Raw genomic sequence first — 22008 nt, 5'->3', positions numbered from 1 at the left:
AGGACAGATCAGAAAAGATTGAGACAGACATTTTGATTACATGAGAGAATTGTTTTGATCATCTATCTCAGAGTCATTTTTCTCTTTAAACATCAAGGCCATCATCAGGAACGTGGGAAGGTGCTTCTGTACTGTGGACATAGATGCACACGCTGTCGGGAGGCCGAGAAGAAAACATTGTCAGCAAGCACAACGTGGAGTCAGGTCAGAACAAAACGGGAGTGACTTTGGTTCTTTTCCATTTCACAACGAGTTCCTTACAGCTGTGAAAACGTGCCAAGTCGAGCTTCAAAGTTGCTATTCGGTAAAAACAAAATCAGACCAGCACATGGGTCATAAACGCTTTTTTTTCTTTTTCTTTTTCTTTTTTTTAAGCAATTATTGAATACAATTAGGACCCAGCTCTGCTCGAGCTTTGGGATCCGTTTCCTCCCCTCCTGGAGCCCTTGAGGATGAGCTGTGTTCCACAGAACAAATGCCTTTTCATACAGTAATCCTGTTTCATTTTAGAGTAAAAAAAATAATAATAATAATTATAAAATGCCACTGTGTCCTTAAAACAGCTGTAGTGAATGAGTTTCACTAGTAGGTGGCTTTCTCTAAACCAATCCTGGAAGTTCCAAGTTGGAGAAGTCAAGGGAGCAGTGCCATCTGGGTTAGGGAGTCAAGGTCCTCTGTACTCCAGTAGCCCTGGCGTCCGTCACTGGTGTACCTCTGTCATTGCTTGAGAGCACAGCTGCCTAAATCCAGCAGATAGATCCATCCATCAGTAGTTCTGAGTAGGAGCCAACCAGTGTATTAGTGTTCAATGAGAATCTCAGCTCTGACATTTACAGGTGAATCAGATGACCCCCTGGCGGCCTATTGTTCTCTAGATGATTCTTGGATTATAAAAGTTTCCTCATGTAGGAAACCCAGAGGGAAATACCAAGCAGTCAAGCTTGTACAGAGCATGTTTGAGCATGAAGGTAGCTGATACCAAGCCTCTCTGCCCACCAGGCCTTCAGGGCAGGGTTCAAACGACTTCTCCTGGAAACCCGTAGTGATTCATTTGCTTTAATCAGGTGCCCCACGTCCTACCGAGTAACTGCCATGATTAAAGGAAGTCTGTTTTGCGTAAACCGGAGGCATCTCTTAATAGTCTTTCAACCCTGGCGCTGAACTGAATAAAGAATGTGTCATTATGCTTCCTAGAAGCCAGCGGAGCCAAAAGAGAGAAGACATCTTAATCATTGTCATCGTCGTCATCACTAAAAGTCCCTCTTAACTAATCTCAAAGTTTGCTCACATTTCCAAATGTCCCATATTAATGCACCATATATCCATGCCCTTGGCAAACATTTGTTGCTCATATGTGATGACAACACTTATGTTGCCCTCACCATGGAAAAACTGGTAGAGGCTTACAAGCCAGTGGACCATCTGAGCCCAAGATGCGCCACTGCGCCAAGAAGGTAAGGAGAGACTTCCTGGAAGAGCCACAGTTGGGGCTGAGCAATGAGGGCTGGGTGCATGAGTCAGGTAGGGGTGCCAGGGAACTGGGGTGCAGCCAGAGAGAGGAACACACAGAAAGGATGAGAGCTGGGAAAGGATCTAGAAAGGAAAGATCTGGGGAACAAAAACAAGAATAGCCGATGATCAGCGTGACCTGAGGGACAAACCTGGGGGGCATGGTAGGAGAAAAGCTTAATCTGAAAGCAGTGGGGGACTATTTAAGGAATCGGAATTAACTTGGTTCCCTAAGTACTACATAAAGTGGTAGTAAGATCCAACAGTAAGAGCCATCTCACTGCAATTTAGAGGAAAAGCAAAACTAAAACCACAATGCAGTTCCTCCTCTCAACCACCAGGTGGGCAAAAATGCAAAGGAGAAAGCCGAGTGTTGGCAAGGATGTGGAGCCACCAGAACTCTCATACACTGAGGGAGTGTCTACTGCGGCCCTGACTCTAGAAAGTTTTTTGGTAGTAGCAACTAAAACGGAGCACATGTACTCAGCAATTCACTCCCTAATCACACCCAGTAGGAATACACACATACTAAGCTCACCAAGAGGCACACAGGGAAACACATGAGCAGTATTCATAACCCAAAGCTGGAAATTACTCAAATGCCCATCCCAGAAGCAAATTATGTCAACAAATTATGACATATTCACATGATAAAATACTGGATAGTAATCAAAATGAGGAAATTGCAGCAATGAAAATGACAGTCACAAACACAATACTGAGCTGAAGAAGCCACAAAAGAATGTGTGGTGTGATTCCATTTGCATAGAATTCAGAAAGAGGCAAAAATACTGGAAAGGAGACCAAATCTGTGGGGCACTTGGGGTGTTGTTACTGGAAAGGGCATGAAGGATGCTTCTTCAGTAGTGCATATGTTTTATTTCTTATAAGTTTTATTTTTTAAATTCTATTTTTATTATTGTTGTTATTATTATTATTTGGCTGTTTGGAGATTGAACCCAGGGCCTCACGCATGCTAGGCAAGTGCTCTATCACTGAGATATGCTCTCAACTCCAGTATTATTTTATTTTTAATTGACAAATAACAATTATATATATATATATTTATGGGATATACGTTTTGATTCATGTATACATTGTGGAATGATCCCCTGGACTAATTAGCATATCCATCATCTCAAATATTTATCATTTATTTGTGATAAGAATATTCAAAATCCTCTCCTTTGGTAATTTTAAAATATACTTTACTGTTCCCTATGGTCACTTTCTGCCCACTAGAATGCCAGATCTTATTTCTCCTATCCAACTTAGGATCATCAGTCAACCTTTCCCATTTCCCACCACTCTCCACAGCCTCTGATGACCACCATTTTACTCTCAAATTCCATGAATTCAATGTTTTTATATTCCACATATGAGTAAGATCATATGCTATGTGTCTTTCTGTTCCTGGTTTATTTTACTTAACATAACATATTAGTCAGTTTTTATTACTATGACCAAAATAGCTGACAAAAACAGCTTAGAGGAGGGAAAGTTTATTGTGGCTTAGTTCCAGAAGTTTAGTCCCTGATTGGCCAGTCCCATTGCTCTGGGCTTAAGGTGAGGCAAAACATCATGGCAGAAGGAATTGGTGGAGGAGTGCTTCTCAGCTCATGGCAGCCAAGAGAGAGAGAGAGGAGGAGGAGGAGAGGGAGAGGGAAAGAAACAGAGAGACAGAGAATGAATAAGGAAAAGGGACCACAGGGCAGATGTCCCCTTTCAGGGCATATCCCCAGTGATCCACCTCCTCCATCCATGCTCCATGTGTACAGTTACCACCCAGTCAGTCCACCAAAACTAGGATGGACTGATTAGCTAATGGCTTTCATAATCCAATCATTTCACCTCTGAACATTCCTGCATTAATACAAGAGCTCTTGGGGGACTACTAGTACATATCCAAACCATAATGCATTAAGTCCTCTAAGTTTATCCATGTTGTCACAAATGATCGAATTCCTATAATTTGAAGACTGAACAGTATTTCATTGTGTATATAGTAGAAACTTGTGTATATAGCATATAGTTTTTAAAATTCACCCATCCATTAACCAACACTTTGGTTGATTCCATATCTTGGCTAGTGTGAATAATGTTACAATAACCGTGGAGGGCAGAAAACTCTTTGACTTACTGATTTCAGTTCCTTTGGTGTATACTCTTAAATGAATTACCAGATCATGTGGTAGTTCTATTTTCAGTTTTTCAAGGAAGCTCCATAACGTTTTCCACAATGGTTGTACTAACTTATATTTCCACCAACAATTGTGTAAGAGTTCCTTTTTCCACATCCATATCAACAGTTGCTATGCTTCATTTTTTTTAATGCTAGCCAAACTAACAAGTGTAAAGTGATATTGTTGTCATTTTCATTTGCACTTCTCTATTGATTACAGATATTGGGCATTTTTTCATATATCATTGTCCATCTGGATGTCTTCTTTTGAAAAAAAAAATCTACTCAAGTCTTTTATCCATTTTTAAAAGGGTAATTTGTTTTCTTGTTATTGTATAGCTTATTTTCTTTCCATGTTTTAGATACTGGTCCCTTATTCAATGTATGATTTGCAAATGTTTTCTCCCAATCTATGGGTTGTCTGTCCACTTAATTGTTTCCTTTGCTGTACAAAGACTTTTTGGTGTAATGCAATCCTGTTTGTCTATTTTTGTTTTTGTTGCCTGTGCAAAACATTTCTTGACCTGGGTGCTTGATACATGGGTTTCCTTATCTAAATAATAACTCATCAAGTTATTATTTGTGCATTTTCCTGCATGTATGTTACAATAAAATAAAAATCTGTCTTTCCCCCACTCCACCAAAAAGAAAGAAAGAAAGAAAGAATCAAAAACACAGAAGAAGTAAAGAAAACAGAAGTTGTCAACACATGGAATGTGTTGCTAGAGACCAGAGGAGTGTCTTCTGCAGAGAGGGGTGTCAGTACAGAGGTGATCAAAGGAGGCCAGCCAACAGGTGGTGTTTGCAGCTCTTCATGGTGTTTTTAACATTGGTAAATTTTCACCAACATCTAAAATATTTCACATAAACAATGAAAGCCCCTTACTCCTAGATTCTCCAAAAGATTTTTAAAGTCTATCAATACCACAGGGCACATGGCAATTATTAGAGGAGCTACACATGACTGTCCCTCTCTGTGGCAGTCCCTGCCACCTGCTCCACTCACCAATGTCACCTACCCTGTTGGCATCTAAGTTAGTGTGGATGGATCTACTGATTCAGGAACTCACAGAAGCTTGGCTTCTGATTCCTGTGTATTGTACTCACCAATTTGAGGCAACATCTTTCGGCCCAAGTGGACCATGGAGTGAATGAGATGAACACCCTGCTCACTAAAGGCTCTAAGAAAACATGAGTCTATTCAGGAATGAGCCAGGGATTTGTACACCTGGAGTATGTGAGCCACAGAAAACCATGGTGGGGGCATAGGTGTACCCATGGAGGCAAAGGCAGCTAGAGGGTTTTAAGGCAAGTGAAAAAAACACAAGCTGTTTTGAAGCAATAATTTGGGGTACAAGGATTAATAACACGAGTAGCATCGGTCCAAGATGAACAGGAAGTTACTGGGCAGATGTCCTCAGAGAAGTGTCCTTTGTGTAAGGCTGTAGTCACCTTGGGCAAGGTTGGGGTTCTCACAGAGTCCTTGTAATGGTTTTTATGCCTGTGTGTGGATGACAGCCCTATCATCAAGGCCTCACAACTACCTTTTATTAGGGTTTGATAGGAGTGAGTCTGTTTTGATTCTGACGTCTTCCACACCTTGCAACACTCAGCTTGAGGCTTTGGAGGGAGGGCCTATTTGTGTGATGCTGTCTCCTAATCTCTGGCAGCATAGCTCACACAGAATAATCTGACAGAAGCCCAAGTTCATTTCAATTGCACTTCTTTTAATTCCACCAGGTACATTTACGCAGTTTGGATCCAAAGCAGAAAGCCTGTTGGAAGGTAGAGGAGTCACCCATAGTGGAAGCCAGAGTGAAGTGGCTTAGGAGAGCAGGATTGGAGGCAACCTTCTTGGGCTGCGTCCCAGTTCTGTCAGACAGTGTGTGACTTCAGGCCAGGTAATAGATCCCTCTGCACCTGTGTTCTCAGCCACAAAATGAAGACATCATTTTGAGCATTTAGAACAATCCCTGGTTCAATGGTGCACAGGTTTAATAAGTTTTTGTGAATTTTATCAATGAAGTTTTCTTATGATTTTGCTCAAGACTTTTTTTGGGTGCAAGGAATAGAACATTTACAGCATGAGTTGAAAGGAGGGGGCAGCAGGACAGGGTGCAGTCTTAAGTAGAGAGTGCATTAATGAATCCATTGCTGCATACAAACTATCCAAAATTTAGAGATTTAAAACTACCACCACTGATTTGCTCATGATTTTCTGGGTATGCATTTCGGGTTGGGTTCACCGGGCAGCTCTTCTATGGTCCCTTTCTGGGGTCACTCACATGGCTGCTTGGCTGGGGCTGGGGGGTACCAGGTGGCCTCATGCATGTGACTGGGGGTTGAAGTTGGGTGGCCACCAGCAGGGCCCTCAGCCAGTACCCCATCCAACTCCAGAGGCAGGAGATTGAGGCTTCACACAGCAGCAGGATTCTCAGAACGTTGTGTGAGGGCAGAAGCTGCAAAGCCCTTGAGGTCCATGGACAGAAACTACCCAAGATGACTCTGCCACATTCTACCCATCAAAGCTAGTCACCAAGCCAGCCCAGATTCAAGCATTGGGAAACAGACACCTTCTTTGGCAGCAGGATGTATCAGTCAGCCCAGGCTGCCATAAAAAAAGGCCACTAACTGAGTGGCTTACACCACGGAAATTCATTTCTAACAGTTCTGGAGGCTGGGAAGTCCAAGGTCAAGGTGTCTGCCAGGCTGGTTTCACTCTGAGGCCTCTTCTCTAGCTGTTGGCTGGTTGGCAACTGTCTCGATCTCTTCTTTTGCCTGTGTAGGTAGAAAGAGAACTGTCAGGCATGTCTTCTCATGAGAACCCCAAGCCTCTCAAATTAGGGCCCCTCAAGACCTCATTCAACCTTAACCACTTCTGCAGAGGCTCATCTTCAAATATAGTCACACCAAGGGATAGAGCTTCAATGTATGCATGAATGAACTATTCAATGTATGCAATGTATGAATTATTCCCTCTGCAAAGAATTTGTGTCCATTTTAATGTGCCACTTGAAGGATGCTCTGGTCACTCGAGGGTAGGGAAAACAGTGAGCACCAAGAGGACACAGAGCAGGACCCTGGAAATGCAGCCGAGTCTGCCTCTCTCTACCTTTCTGACTCAGAGCTTGGGCTCTGTTCTCTTCTCTCTCAACTGGGTGTCTCTGTTGCCTGTTGGCAAAGAAAAGTGGAATCATGTCATTTTCAGGAAAATGGATGAAACTTGAGACCATAACTCCAAAGGTCAGTGGGAGAGGAAGGTGGGGGTGACTGCAAGAACAGCAAAGGTAGACCACCAGAAAAGAGGAGGGGAACATGGGGAAGGAGGAAGGGAGGGAACAGGAGTTGCTGGGGAGGGATATTGAAAAAATTATATTGTTACATTGTGTGCATGGATGAGTGTGTGACAACAAATCCCACCATCACATACAATTATAATGTACTAATAAAAAATGTGGGGGCTGGGGTTGTGGCTCAGTGGTAAGGCGCTCGCCTAGTACAAGCGAGGCCCTGGGTTCAATCCTCAGCATCACATGAAAAAAAAAATAATAATAATAAATAAATAAAGGTATTGTGTTCAACTACAACTAAAATTTTTAAAAAATTTATATGTAGAAGTAAAAAGAATTACTTTTGATTTGCAGTTGGTTCAAACTGTGGATGAGAAACCTGTAGATATGGAGAACTGCCTTGTGTGTGTGTGTGTGTGTGTGTGTGTGTGTGTGTGTGTGTGATTTCTTTTATGGATGAATAAAACTCCGTTGTTTGTATGCACCATATTTTCTTTATCCATTCATCTGCTGATGGACACCTAGGTTAGTTTCATAGTTTGGCTGTTGTGAACTGTGCCACTGTAAACATGGGTATGCATATATCACTACAGTATGATGACTTTAATTCTTCAAGGTAAATATGGATAGCTGGTTCATATGGTGGCTCCATGCCTTGTCTTCTGAGAAAACTCTATATTAATTTCCATAGTGGTTGTACTAATTTACAGTCCCACCAACAGTATGAAAGTTTTCCTTTTTCTTCACATCCTCTCCAGCATCGAAAATACTTTTTAAAACTTGTGTCTGTACTGAACATGTGCAGACTTTTATTCATCGTTATTCCCTAAATAATACAGTAGACCAACTATTTGCATAACATTTACAATGATTTATTTGGGATTCTACCTTCTCTGCTCCACTTAATCCTTTGAAGGCAGGAAATGTGTCTTTTTCATTTCTAGTAACTATGAGTCTAAATATTTATAGACAAATAAATAAAATGCATATATAAATGAAAGAGTGTTTATTTAACCAATGTTTTTTTATGGATTGCCTTTATCATCTAACTAATGTGGTCTGGGCAAGGCAGTGCCTCTCTGATCTCATGGAAGCATTTGGCTCAGGAGTGCCTCAAACTCCACCTGTGTACACTTGAATGAAGTGAGTGCCCAATATTTGCTTACCCTGAAGCCAAAGAAAATGCTTTGGCTCCATCTTCTGTGCTCTCGAAATTCCACCACTTCCCCAGTCTCTCCAGGGATCCCTGTGATGCAGACGTTATTCTGCTCAGCTCTCCTACATTTCTTCTCCTGCTAAACTCAGCCCTCTGCTTGCCTGATTACAACTTTGCTGCTACTTGGCTGGGCAGTACAGCAGACCAGTGATTATACTGAAGACTAGCAGGTAAGAGTAGGGGGGCCCCAGGCATAACATAGAATATCGAACAACCTAAACATGCAATCAGAAACAACTATTCAGTTCAGTTCCTGAACCACAGCAAATTACTACTCTCTGAACACCTTAGCCGTCCTTTAGTTCCTCATCTGGCCCTGATTGTTGAGGCCAGTGTCTCTGACCCCTCTCTCCTCTCCCAAATCCAAGTTACAAAGATTTCGCCTTCTTACTCCTAACCTGTTGGTATGTTCTGTAGATCAGCTGATGATTCCGGGGTCATTCTCCTCTTCTAGACCCTCTCCAGGGAACCCCATGCATCTCAATTGTAAAGCCCTCAATTGTAAATTGCCTGGGCCAGAGAGTCACCAAACCAGACCTTGCATTGAGCACAAGCTATGCTGACATTGCTTCTTTTCTCTCAGTTCAAGGTCTTAGGCAAGAGCCCCTCCTGGGTAATAGGCTCTATATGTGAAGAAGAAGTAGAAAATGGATTATTTCCCCACCCCAGGTAAACTCCAGAGGTGATGGGGAGGTGGGCAGTTCTGCTCTGGTGATTTCTTGAAACAGGCCTTCCACTTGGCTGTCACCACCATGGCCCTTACATCACTGCTCTTTTCCGATGGCATGTATGAGCTTCCTGTGGCTGCTGTAACAAGTTACCAGACATGGTGGCTTAAAATATGACACATTTATTCTCAGAGCTGTGGAGGCCAGAAGTCTAAAATTAGTTTCCCTGTGCCCAGAGTGAGATGTTGGAGGCTTTAGAGTAGATTGGCTTCCAGGCTTTGTCCAGTTCCTAGAGCTGCATTCCTCTCTGTAGCTCCTTCCTTCTGGGATTTCAGCTTTTACTTAAGAGACACGAGGAGCCACTGAAGAGTTTTGAGTAGAGTTGTGTTCTGTTCCAATTTATGTTTTAAGAGGACAACGCTGGCTGCTTTGTGGAGAATATGATATAGGTGTAAGAGCAAAGGTGAAGACCAGGTAGGAGACAATGGCCATAATCCAGACAAGAGGTTGTTTAGATCCCAGGGACAACAGGAAAAAGGCTGACACATGTGCACCTCCCGGATATATTTGGAAAGGACTCCCTGATGTGGAGTGTGGTGTGTGAGAGAAAACCAAGGACAATGGCAAGGGCTTTGGTCTGACCAACTGGAAGAAGAAAGAAAAAGTCATTAACAGCTGAGATGGGTGAAGCCAGAGAATGGAGCAGGGTACTATGGAGAGCATGGGTGGGATTAGTCCATTTGGATTGCGTTAAATTTGAGCTCTGTCTTATGTAGCCATGTGGAGGTATCAAGAGGTATTTGCGTATTTGAGTTTGGAGTTCAGTAGACGGATCTCAAAAGGAAAGAGAGCTGTGGCAGTCATTGGTAGGTGGATAATAACCCATGCCATGAGATCAGAGGCAAGGCAGAGAGTGAGGGTAGGTGGAGTCAAGGAGTGAGAGAGACCCAGGCCTGCAACATGAAGGGTTCTGGGTGAAAATGGTAAGCAGCCAAAAGGAGACCAAAGAGGAGTGGGCAATAATACAGGACGCAAGGCAGGAGAGCACGGGACCCTGGGAAACAAGTGAAGAATTGCGGAGGAACTAGCTAACCATCAAGATGTTCACTGACAGAAGAAGAGGGGCTTTAGCAACAGGAAGGTCATTATGACTTTGTCAGGAGCTCTCTTGGTACACTGGAGACAAAAGGCAGATGGTATGAGCTCAAGGAAGAATGAAAGGGGAGGAATAGGAGTCAGTAAATTTAGCCAACTCTCCTGTGGAATTTTGCTGCAAAGGGGAGTTAAGAAGTGAGACTGCAAATGCAAGCATTCAGAAGAGGTGCTTTTTGTGCATGTTTGTCTTTGTTAAATTGACTCTATATTTGTGTGTTGATGATAATGACCTAGCAATGGGGAGAAAATGACCCACTAATATTATAGAATACAAAGGGAAATTTCTAGAAAAATATTCTTGCAGAGGCAAAAGGGGTAGGATCTACTCCCCAAAGTAACTGGATTTAGACATTATCCATTGTGGTAGTTGAAAAGGTAGAGTGTGTGGGTATCAGTGGTAGGAGATGGAAAACCTCTCTGGCTCTCAGTTTTCTTAGTCCTAACTCGGCCTTAAAATGCTCACCTCACATAGATCTTGTAGGGACCAAATAAGTTAATGCAATTAATATAGGTAAGGCCTCAAAACCAGAAACCTCTGACTAATCGTTGTCCCTGAGACTTCAGTTTCCAGATCTGGAAACCTCTCCATTGAGACAGCCGCATCAATTAGATAACTTGCAGAAGTTAGAAAGGTTGAGTTTATCCATAAACAGCTGGTTAAAATTTTAAAACATTTCACTTTTAACAAAATGCTTGCATTTAAAATATCAAATCAAAGGCAATCACAAAATCTGACAAAGTATCATATTTTGTATCTCTAACATCCTGTCTGGATAAGCTAGTTTCAAACCTAAACATTTATTGCCCTAGATTTTGACAAAATTTAAGGTACAGCACCTGCTGTATCAGAACCTTTGAGAAAACATCTCCTACCTTACTTGATCTCCTAGCAATTATCAGCCAGACATGAGCCAAAGTGTGCAGTCAGCCAGGTTGCATGGGACCTGTGACATCACTTTGGCTTTCCAGATCTGTGAACTGAGATTCTGCTGTGCTTTATGGGACTAGATTGACTGGGGGCCTCCACTCTCCTTCTGTGGAATTTGGGTAGATTGTTCAACTTCTCTGAGTCTCACAATTTCCTCATCTTCCATTTGCATCATGAGAATCAAATACAATCCAAGGAGAAAACTACTTACCAAGGTCACCTCTAGGCATTTGAAGTTAAGGGGTTGAAGCATGCTGCCACCCAGAGGAGGGCAGAATGCACCAGGATCTACCTGTGGAGTGTGTACAAAACACCTGTGTCTCTCCACTTTTTCAATCCATTAGTCTGGAAATGGTTGTCTAGACCTTGTCTTGAAGAGAATACCAAGGACACAAATGGACTTCCTTACAAAGATCCAGGGATAATTAATACTGTCTATGATGTGTTCAGGATGAGCAAGAGGTTATCTGTGGCAGGGCGTTTGCAATCCCAGGTTTAAAGCTGTGCAAGTCTGTCAGAAGTGTTTTTAGTTCCATTTCATTGACTTTTCTTTTGCTTCCACATTTATCTCCATGTAGGACCCTATTCTTTCCCTAGATAGGCCTTGCGTGCTCTTGGATTTTTAAATTTTATTAACTCTGAGGGGAGATGAGTTGTAGAGAGTGTCGCGATAGTTTCTTTCTTCACTGGATTCTGTGGTGACTTTTCGGCAAAGATGGTCCCACGTCCCTCCTCCTATCAGGAAACAGAGTCTGAAATTTCCATCTTACAAATTGGGGCTGGCTTTGCCCCAGTTTGGTTGGGCCTCTAGCATCCAGCTGGTGTGATTGCATTCTGGAACTCCTGAGCCTGGACCCAGAGAAGCCATGTAGATTTGCCTTCACTCAGAGGAAATCCAACCCACTGTGGAAAGAAGCCCAGGTTATCCACGTGGACGGAGGGAGGCTAGGTGGAGGAGAACCTGGGTTCTGAAGCATAAATGAGTCTAGTTGACAATGATAGAATAGCGGAGCCTGGTGATCTTAGCCAGCTGATCCAGTCTTTCCAGCTAAGGCACAGAGACCTGGATAAGGACATCTTGAGCCACCCAGTCCCAGGTGAGCCACCCACCTGAGACACAACGGGGCAGAGATGAGCTGTCCCAGTTGGGCTCTTCTCAGATTCCCAGCCCATAAGAATTGTGGACAATAAAATGTATATCGCTCTGTTATGGTTTAGATATGGTGTCCCCCAAAAGCTCACATGTGAGATAATTCAAGAAGGTTTGGAGGAGAAATGATTGGGTCATAGCCTTAACCTTATCAGTGAATTAATCCCTAAAAGGATTAACTGAGTGGTATCTGAAGTTGTAGGTGCGGCTGGAGGAGGTGGGAATTGGGGGTGTCTGGCTTTGGAGTATATATTTGTATGTGGCAAGTGGAGTCTCTGTTTCCTGATCACCACATGAGCTGCTTCCCTCCTCCATGCTCTTCCACCATGATGTCCTGCCTCACCTGAGCCTGGAGGAACGGAGCCGGCTGTCTATGGAATGAGACCTCTGAAACTGTGAGCCCCCAAATAAAATTTCCTCTTCTACAATTGTTCTGGTCAGATCCTTTAGTCACAGTGGAAAAAAAAACTGACTAAAACATGTTCTAAGCCACTAAATTTTGTGTTTTGTTATGAAGCAACAGGTAGCTGAAAGCATTGCCAGCAGCATTCTTAGTTTGTTTGCTCGCAGAGTTTCATAAGTAAAGAACGTTTGAATGTTGGAGCTACAAGTGTCTTATAAGCCATGGAGACAAAATCCTTCATTTCACTATTGAGAAAACCCAGGCTCACTGGTCCCAATCACTTTGTTGCTGGGTTTTGTTTGGTTTGGTTTGGTCTCTTTTATCATTATAATAATAAATCCCCGGTGTTAAATTCCTTCTGTTGTAAATATTACAATGTTTTTGTTTGCCGATTAGATCTTTATGGTTTAATGACATGACAAGTGTCAGAAGACAGTGAGTTGAAACTTCTGATGAAGATTCTGGATAAAATAGCTCTGAGATACCAAGGGAATGAGTCATAAGCTACAGTCCTGAGAAGGTACAAAAGGTCAGGACACTGAGAACTATCTTAAAGCCTTCGCCCACACTGAGGGTTGACCTCTCAGGCCCACACATCCCAGGTTCCCATGCCCTCTGGCTTCTGGTTAGGTTTCCTCCTACTGTACCCTCTTCTCTTGCCATGGGAGGCATTGGCAGGGGAAGCAGGTACAGTAGGAGAAAAGGGGTGTACTAAGGCAATTCTTCTCAATCATGGACACAGTGCCAGCATGGGGCTGGCAGGTGGGGGTTCAATCTTGGCCACACACCAGCCGGAGTCAGCCCTTCCATCCTTCCTGGTCCCCTCCAGGCCTGGTTTACAGTGGCTGCTTCCCATACCCACAGCCAAGGTTCTTGGCATGTGTCCCTTCTCAAATGCCAACAGCTTCACCAGGTTCCAGTTACGCTCATGTCTGGGGAGGTCACAGTTCCCCTCTGCTGCTTCCTCTGGGCACATCACCAGCCTTTGTGGGCTGCATCTCTTGTTGGTCAAACCCAGCCACACCTTTGGGAAATGGCTTCCCTTTAACTGTTTCCTGTGCATAGACTGACTTATACGGAGGGTGCACAAGCTGAGGGTTGAGAGACGACCTGTGAAAAGGATCTCCTTGGAGACATCTGTACTGCAAGCCCCATCTCTTCAAGTCAAGACAGAGGAGCTTCCACAAAGCCCCTCTCAAAATTGGACCTTTTCCTGGTGGATAGGGGGACAAAATTGTGACCTGCCTAATTCCTTCATGAAACAGCCACAGGCCCAGAGATAAATGGGAGCGTCGTTGGTAGATGAGGCCAGAGAAGTGGCTGAGAGGGAACCAGCCAGGGATGCAGAGCTCACTGGGACAAGGATGCTGAGTGTGACTTGTGGACCAAATATGAGTAAAAGCAAGAAGCTGGCAGGGGGCATCTCAGGTCCTGTCCAAAGGAGACTTTGGAGAAGCAAAAGGCAACGCCAGAGAACATCTGAAACTATTACCAGTTTCCTAGAAGTTGAGCAGGGGTAAGCTATTCCCTGAGCCAGATGTGATGTGTATCTGCCCTTATCAAGCTGCTGGTGACAGATGCCAATGCTGGGGGGAGAGAGGGCCATCCCTGACGAAACAGGTGAAAGTACCTACAGGAAGGAGAGACCCTTCTATACCTCTGCTAGCCCCCAAAGCATGATGCCAAGTTAGGACAGTACCAGGCAGCCCAGTTAGAACGTTCTCGCACCTGTCACTCTTCTCCATCTCCTTTACCTCAGAGGACTCAGATACAGCAGTTGGTGAGTGGGAAGAAGTGTGTGAGGAATAGAGGGAGCCAGTTGTCCCCCTGGGTCCCCCTGCTGCTTTCCCCTGTAGCCAGTGCTTTAGCTGGGAAGGTAGGCAAAGCTACTATTGTTGTTTGGATATCCTGTATTAATGCAGGAATGTTTGAAGGTGAAATGATGGGATTTTGAGCTCTGTCTCCTAATCACTGCGTCCTAGTTTGAGTGGACTGACTGGGTGACTGTAGACCAGTGGGGAGTGGCCAGAGGAGGTGGGTCACAGGGTCGTATCCTGGAGGGATGTGTCTACCTGAAGCCCCTTCTCCTTGCCCTCTCTCTGCTTCCTGGTTGCCATGAACTGAGTGGTTTTGCTCTGCCCTGCCCTTCCGCCATGATGTTCTGTCTCATGTTGGGTCCAGAAAATTGGAGTCAGGCCACTGTGGACTAAACCTCTGAAACCATGAACCTTAATGAACTGTCCTTCCTCTAAGTTGTTCCTGTCAGGTATTTTGGTCACAGTGATGCAAAGCTGACTAGCACAGCTGATTTTAAGCCATGGTAGAAATCTTGATTATTCTATGGGCTCCAGTTTTCTAGAGTTTGAATAGTAACTGTGTAATCATGACCAGGAACAGCCAGTTTTCAAAAGTCATGGTAATTTTCACTTAAGGACAATCAAAGAACAGCCCATGCACACATATATATAAGTGCTGTGGAAAGCCAACAATAAATGGCTTTGCTGGCACTCTCTACAATCTATGCTTGTTGAAAATATTAGTTATAGCCTCAGATGTTCCAAGGGTTAATTTGTAAAACTAAACAACATGATAGGATTTGTCCCAAAATTGGTGCAGAAGTATACAGTGGAGACATGGAGGTAACACAGAAAGCAAGGGAAGGTGACCCACAGGAGAACTGTGACCATACAGGGCACTATTCTCCAGGAGTTGGAACTCAAGGAGGTGGGACATGGTGGATGCCCAGGAAAGGTCATGAATCATGTTGAGATTACACTGAGTTTCTTGTCCACTATTGGTGGGAATGTAAATTAGTATATCCATTGTAGAAAACTGTATGGAGATTCCTCAGAAATCTAAAAATTAGAACTACCATATGATCTAGCAATTCCACTATTGGGTATATATCCAAAGAAGAATAAATCATTATGTCAAAAATAATATTTGCAGGCTGGGGATGTAGCTCAGTTGGTAGAGTGCTTTCCTCACATGCATAAGGTGCTGGGTTCAATCCCAGCACCACACACACATACCTAATAATAGAAATAATAATAATAATATTTATATTCCTATGTTTATTGAAGCACTATTCACAATAGCTAAAATATGGACTTAACCCAGATGATGTGGTGTATTTACACAATGGAATGTTATTCAAAAGAATGAAATATTGGCACAGGAGGCAGCATAGATGGAACTGGCAGTCATTATGTTAGGTGAACAAAGCCGGATGCAGAAAGAGACATACTATATGTTCACACTCATTTGTGGAAACCAGTAAGTTAGGCTATATAAGAATAGAATTGAACAGTGGTCACAGGAGCCTGGAGGGGAAGGGACGGAGAGAAGGAAGTTCAATAAGGGCTGGGCTAGGTGGTGCACACCTGGAATCCCAGCGACTCCAGAGTGAGGCAGGGGAATTACAAGTTGAAGGTCAGCCTGGGCAATTTAGCAAGGCCCTGTCTCAAAACAAAATTTGAAAAGGGGTGGGGATGTAGTTCAATGGTAGAGAGACCCCAGGTTCAATCCCGAGTACAGGAAGAAAAAGAAACAGGAAGAGGAGGAGGAGGAGGAGAAAGGAGAAGACATTGTTCAATAAGAGGCACGGAAAACAGAGTGGAAGAATCATCCCTGGTTCTTCTGTAGTAACTACTGGGCAAAACAACCTATGATATATTTCAAGGCAACTAGAAAAGGAGAGTACAAATTCCCAACACATACACATGACTAATGGTTGATGAGACAGAAATGCTTATCACCTTGATTTGATTATCACACATTAGGTACATGTATGGGATTACAATAACGCACCCCAGAAAGATGTACAAATTAAAAAAAATTAAAACGACAAAATGACTAATAAAGGGGAAGGCAAAGAACACACCAAGTTTCTAGAGCTTTCCTGTGTACTCTGAGGCCTTGGTAAAGTCCTTTAATCTCTCTGAGCCTCAGCTCCCTCCTCCATCCTAGGTGATGTTGGAATCACATGGTGTTTGATGTTCTCAGCGGGCCGCTAATGCTGCCCAAAGGGGAAACAAACACACTAAGCACCTACTTAGATTAGGAGATTATTGTCCCTGTGAACCCTGCTAGTCTGGCCCAGTCCCTACTGGGAGAGCTAAGATGATATAAAATGAACAGCAACTTTACAAGAGTCCTGGGTAACTTCCATCACTGAGTAACTTGGTCTCTTGCCCTAGGACATGTTCCAGGAACAAAAAGCATAACAAAACATCAACAAGAAAATGAGCCCTGGAGACGGAGCACCTCACCTCCACTCGCGGGGTTCTCTTGGGTATTTGGGTGACATTGACTGCCTGGGTGTGGTCTGCCGCCACAACCAACAAAGGAAAACACAATTCTCTCTGGGTTGACAAAGAGAGATTGGAAGGCTTCCTCACCCGTCTTCAACCACAGCCCTGCAGGAGGTCAGTTTCTGTCCTCGGCGCCCTCCAGGTCCTGCTTTGCTCTGGAAGGTCAGTTTCGGGCTCATTCCACTTTTCTGCCCAGCTCTTCTCAGAATGCTACAGGTCACAATGCTGCACCTCGGCAGAGGTGTGTTCTCCTCTCTGGTTTGGAAGCGTGGAGGACTCTTCTGATTTCGCCATCCGAGTCCTCACGTTCATTCAAGAAGGTGCTGGCGTGTCCAGTCGTGGTCCACCCCGCCCCCCTTGCTCTTCTCTCACTGCTGCTGTTCTCTCTGGACCTTGTGAACAGGAGCTCCCTTTTAGTTCAGTCCTCTTATTTTCCTTTCTGCCTTATTTTCCAATGCTTTTTTCTGTCTATCTAACTGATAAAATTAGTTTGTGAAACTTAATTTTTCATTTCCTCTATAATGTTTTTTAATTTCCAAAAAAAAAAAAAACATTTTTAGCTAACTGCCCATTTTTTCTTTTTTCTTCTTAAAGCCAGCATCTCGCTCTTTATTTCTTCATTTATTTCCGTTCTCACATTTCTGACTGCTTTCACGACAGCTTTGCATTTTTTTGAGGTTTCTTCTTGAATCGCCTAACTTCCTCCAGACTGTTTTCCTGCTTGTTTGGATATCTAAGGTTCATTCCAGAGAATCTCCTCAGATGCTTAGGGACCTTAGTTATCTTCTTAATCCATCAGGTAACCATGGCATGCTGCAGTCAGAATAAACCGGAACTGTCAGGAGCTTACAGTCACCGTGTTGGCGATTCGCTCCAGGTTCGCATCCTTCATGGATGGGTAAGCAGGTTCCTGCATCCCCTTCTCTGGAGGGTCCGAGTGCTGTTCACTGCCCAGCAGCTCACACCTCTGTGCCCCAAAGGGCAGGGAAGGGGCACAAACTGATCCTTAGGGCTTCTTTTCTGAAGCTTCCCTGCACATCTAAGTTCACCAGAGCCAGCGTCAAGGCTCCACATGACAGGGATGGGTTCTCCTCCCTCAGGACCGGCACAATGCCACCACCCATGGCACCTGCTCATGTTATAGAATGAGGCACTGACAGGACAACCGGGAGTCTCCAGCACAAGAAGGTGGGCTTCACCATGGTGTGACCTCCCCAAGCTGTTTCATAGAGGAAACCCCACGTCTTAGGCCTCCCAAACTCACTAGAGAAGACTCTTCAAACCTCTCTCGATGATGTCAATAATCTGAAGTCCACACTTCAGTGCCCAGGAGCCAGAGTGAGCAAAGAAGGAGCCAAGACCCAGCTTTAGCTTGGGAGTTTTACTGATCCCTTCATTTTGTGTTTTCTTGAACTGTTGCTCTTTTAGACGTTCTCTCTATTTTATCCTTTCTTAAAAGGATAAAGTCACCTCCCAGAGTGGGGAGGGTAACTTTAAGGATAGGGTAGGGAGATTTCAACAGCTTCTATGGACGTGTAAGCGTACCACTCTTCCTTCACTCCAATTTCTTCCAAGGGACTGGCAATGTATTCGTTTTTCAGGGCTGTCGTAACAAAGTACCCCAGACGGGGTGGCCACAACCACAGTGTGTTTTCTTATAATTCTGAAGGCGGGAAGTCCAAGATCAAGATGGCAGTAGGGTTGGTTTCTTCTGAGGCCTCTCTCCTGGGCTTGTAGATGGCCATCTTCTCCCTGTGTCCTCATGTCAACTCTCTATGTATCTCTGCATCCTAATCACCTCTTTTCTCCTCAATTATTTAAAAACAATACAAATAATCATAAAAAATAGGAATAAGTTTAAATAGGACCCCAGTCCTGTTGGGTTAGGGCCCACCATATGACCTCAGTTCAACTAAATCACCTCTTTGAAGATCTTATTCCCAAAAAAAGTCACGTTCTGAGGTACTGGGGTTAGGACCTCAACATAAGAATTGGGGGAGGAAGGAATTCAGCCCATAAACCAGCAGTGGAGTATCAGGTTATTTTGGTTCCCTATGGGTTAACTTAAATCTAGCTTTTTCAATTTAAGATCACTAAATTGCTGTTCACCTTTCCAAACGTGCTTATCTTTAACTCTTCTCAAGTCTTTGACCTGAAGGGATTATGCTTTTTCCTCATATGCCTGCTTATTCTCATTTTGGGTTGGTTTCACAAAGCAGAACAAATAAATACTGTATTTCCTCCACCACCTCTCTTCAGATGTCTCTAAGCTACTCTATTTCTTAAAGCAAAAAGACTTATATTTTTTAGATTGGAACTCCTTTTAAAGCTAATATTTAGGATTGTGTAAAAAAAAATCCGTTTTCTCTTTTGCAGTGCTGGGGACGAAAGCCAAGGCCTTGTGCTCAACAGGCAGCTGCTCTGCTCTAAGCCACAGCCCAGACCCTAACTTAATCTTCTAACATGAAGGAATCATGCTTTATTTACCAACTTAGTTTATGGATTTTTTTCCTAAGTTTTTAATAAAGCTCATGCTTTAGTGGTCATCAAAACCAAGAATGTCAACTCTTGAAACCTTTTGTTGTGGTGTGAACTGATAAATACAATCAATAATAGTGTAAGTTATAAGTTATAGATTAGTAAAAAAAGATGGATTATAGATATAAGATTTTGATAAGATACGATAATTATGAAGCAAGAACTGTCATAGACAGACCTAAGACTCCATTTTGCTGCTTTCTACAAAAAAAAAAAAAAAAAAAACTGTTGAAAAACTGAAATGAAAGCTGTTTTCTTATAAAAATTGTTTTCCTGTACTTTGTACCCCACAAATTGTTCCCTACTCAGGATGCAGCGGTGGTTGTGATGAGCTACATCCTGGGTTTGGGTGCACTGGTGGGTCTACATGACTTTGATATAGATTCTTGCCCTTGCCGACCCCTGCTCAATCTCAGGATACGGTTGTCTAGCACCTGCTTGAACCTGGGAATGTTTAACTGAAGTGCAAAGCTGATTGCCTCTTTTCTAGTTTCTGTACTTGCTTGCTTGCTAACTGGAAAGTTCCAGTCCTGCTTAGGGTTCCAGGTCCCACTTACTATTGTCTTAATTTCTGTGATTGGCTTGCTTGCATGACGTTAAGGAAAGCCCCTGAGTTGTGGTTTTTGTCTTTTTTTCCCAGGATACAGGCCAGGAAGTTGCTGTTCTCCCACAGAGCTTCAGTCTCTATGGGTGGGTGACAGTCCCTAGCCAGGTAAATAAAGGTCTCTTTGATTTGAATTTGGACTTAGAGTGTTTTCTGAAGCGACTCCCCATAACACTTTCTTGATACATTCCTCAGTTCACCAACTTCAAGACACCGTTCAGCATAAAGAACAGCAGAAGGGCTGAGGGAATTTGCTTCTGTACCAGAGGAAAAGGAGGCTGTCGAGGTAGAGATGGTGGCTCTTTCCAAGTCTTTTTAAACAATTTGACTCCATAGGCATCTTGGAAATCTGATAGAAATTTAAAAACTGAGGTGAAAGAAAGACCAAGCCAAAGTTATATGTACAATGTGACTTCAATGATTTAAAAATAGTCATAGGAAAAATAGAATTAAGACTCACAGGGCAAGTTTAAAAGTGAATTTTATTTGCACTATTATGTATTTGAGGGTTTTTTATTTTTATTTTTTTGCAGTGATCAGCTAGTTTGTAAAAATGGAAAAAGCTTACTTTTTTTCCTAAACTTTGTTCTAAAACAACAACAAAATAAATAGAAGGAAACCTACCAAACTATGGCACTTAGAGAAACTATGGATACAATTTCTCATTTGGGCTTCTACAAGTTCACAAAGTTCTTTTAAGCATGTTTTGGGCCTTTAGGAGCCCAAGACACACTGGTTAAGAAACAGACAAAGAGGAAAGATGGAGATGTGGTTGTCTAGCACCTGCTTGAACCCAGAAGATGGAGAAAGATTTCCATTGGTAAACACTAAACTGGGGGACTGGCTTAAAAGTCACGTTTCTGGGCTGGCTAACTAATTAATCTAATTAAATGGAAATTTACCAAGCATGCGCTCTACTTTGCTTTGAGGACCAAAATGCACTTGGAATTGGCTACTGAGATATGACAGACTGGAGCTTTGTAGTCCCTAGGACTCAGAGAGTTATCCCAGCCATGTCCCCTGTGGCTCGTGGTGTGATCCAATGGCATCGTATTCCTGCTGCTAAGTGACAGTGTCTAGCTTTGAGGCAACCAGGGATGGAAAATGGAAACTTGCCAAAGGGACTGACTAGGAAGTTGCACGAAAGATTGTTTAAGTGCTTGAGCAAAAGTGAAATTAGGAATAAAAATGTAAATGTGCATAAAGGAAATCTGAGTAATCTCCAGAGCACACTCTGAGGGGTAGCTAGAATTTTCTCCAGGTTTCTGGAAATCGTGTCTTGCTGGGATTGTGTAAACGGTGGGTGTGTGTACCGGTTTCAAGATGAGTACTTGATCCCGTCAAAGAAGGGGCCCTGCTCTGGGATCAGGGATAAAAGGCGTCTCAACCCAGAGCAAATCTCTGTCTTCTCATCATTGTCTTCACTGTTAACAAACCATAAAGGCCTCTTTGTCCCTTCTCATTAAATGTGATCCCTTTAAATGCAATAACGTTCCCTGAACATAATCCTATATTTACCAAGACAAAAATCCACATAAAAAGGGAACAGCATAAAACAAACCTTCATCATCCTTGGATGGGTGAACCCAAATTTATTCATTTTACCCAAGGTTCATTTTACTTCATCTGTTTAAAGAAGGACTATTCTCTGTTTAAACAAACAGAGTGACAACAGGATCCTGGGACCAAGGCTCACTGTATAAATGATGCTTTGCAGTGCTACAGAGATTTCTAGAAGTTCTTTTCTGCATTTTACAAGCATTCAAGCTTTGGCCTTTAGAGTCAGCATTTATATCCCTTCAGAATCATGCCCCATTCTTCTATTGGTCTGAGTCCAAAATAATACCTTTCTTCTTTAGCACAATTGGAGTAAAACAACTTACAAAGATCATATTCACAAAGGATAGTAAAAAGAGTGAGCCAGTATCACTTGCAATACAGCAACAAATAGAAGACAAGGCCAGTAATTCGAAAGGGGAAAAAAAAGAACTAATCAACTCACACCCTACCTGCTGATGCACAGTGACAGAAACCCAAGGTACTAGAAAATGG

The 22008-nt window shown here is 43.1% G+C and overlaps 1 protein-coding gene across 3 annotated transcripts in view; it reads right to left on the bottom strand.

The window, feature by feature from the left end:
• Window positions 1-2591: 2591 nt before the first annotated feature.
• CD38 (CD38 molecule) overlaps window positions 2592-22008 on the bottom strand; it is an 82413-nt gene continuing 62996 nt past the window's right edge. For 2 of the 3 annotated variants that reach the window (XM_081303550.1, XM_081303552.1), the window contains one exon: window positions 2592-6469. In XM_081303550.1, the coding sequence (XP_081159676.1) occupies window positions 6319-6469 (151 nt within the window). In that variant the 3' untranslated portion in view covers window positions 2592-6318. The remainder of the gene's footprint in view (window positions 6470-22008) is intronic. The other variant, XR_014023218.1, reaches the window with a different exon arrangement.

The sequence above is a fragment of the Spermophilus citellus genome (genome assembly GCF_964194105.1).
Source record: "Spermophilus citellus genome assembly, chromosome: 8".
In the NCBI taxonomy this organism is placed as follows: domain Eukaryota; kingdom Metazoa; phylum Chordata; class Mammalia; order Rodentia; family Sciuridae; genus Spermophilus; species Spermophilus citellus.
Note: the sequence above shows the minus strand (reverse complement) of the source record. Positions and strands in the feature narration are given on the sequence as shown.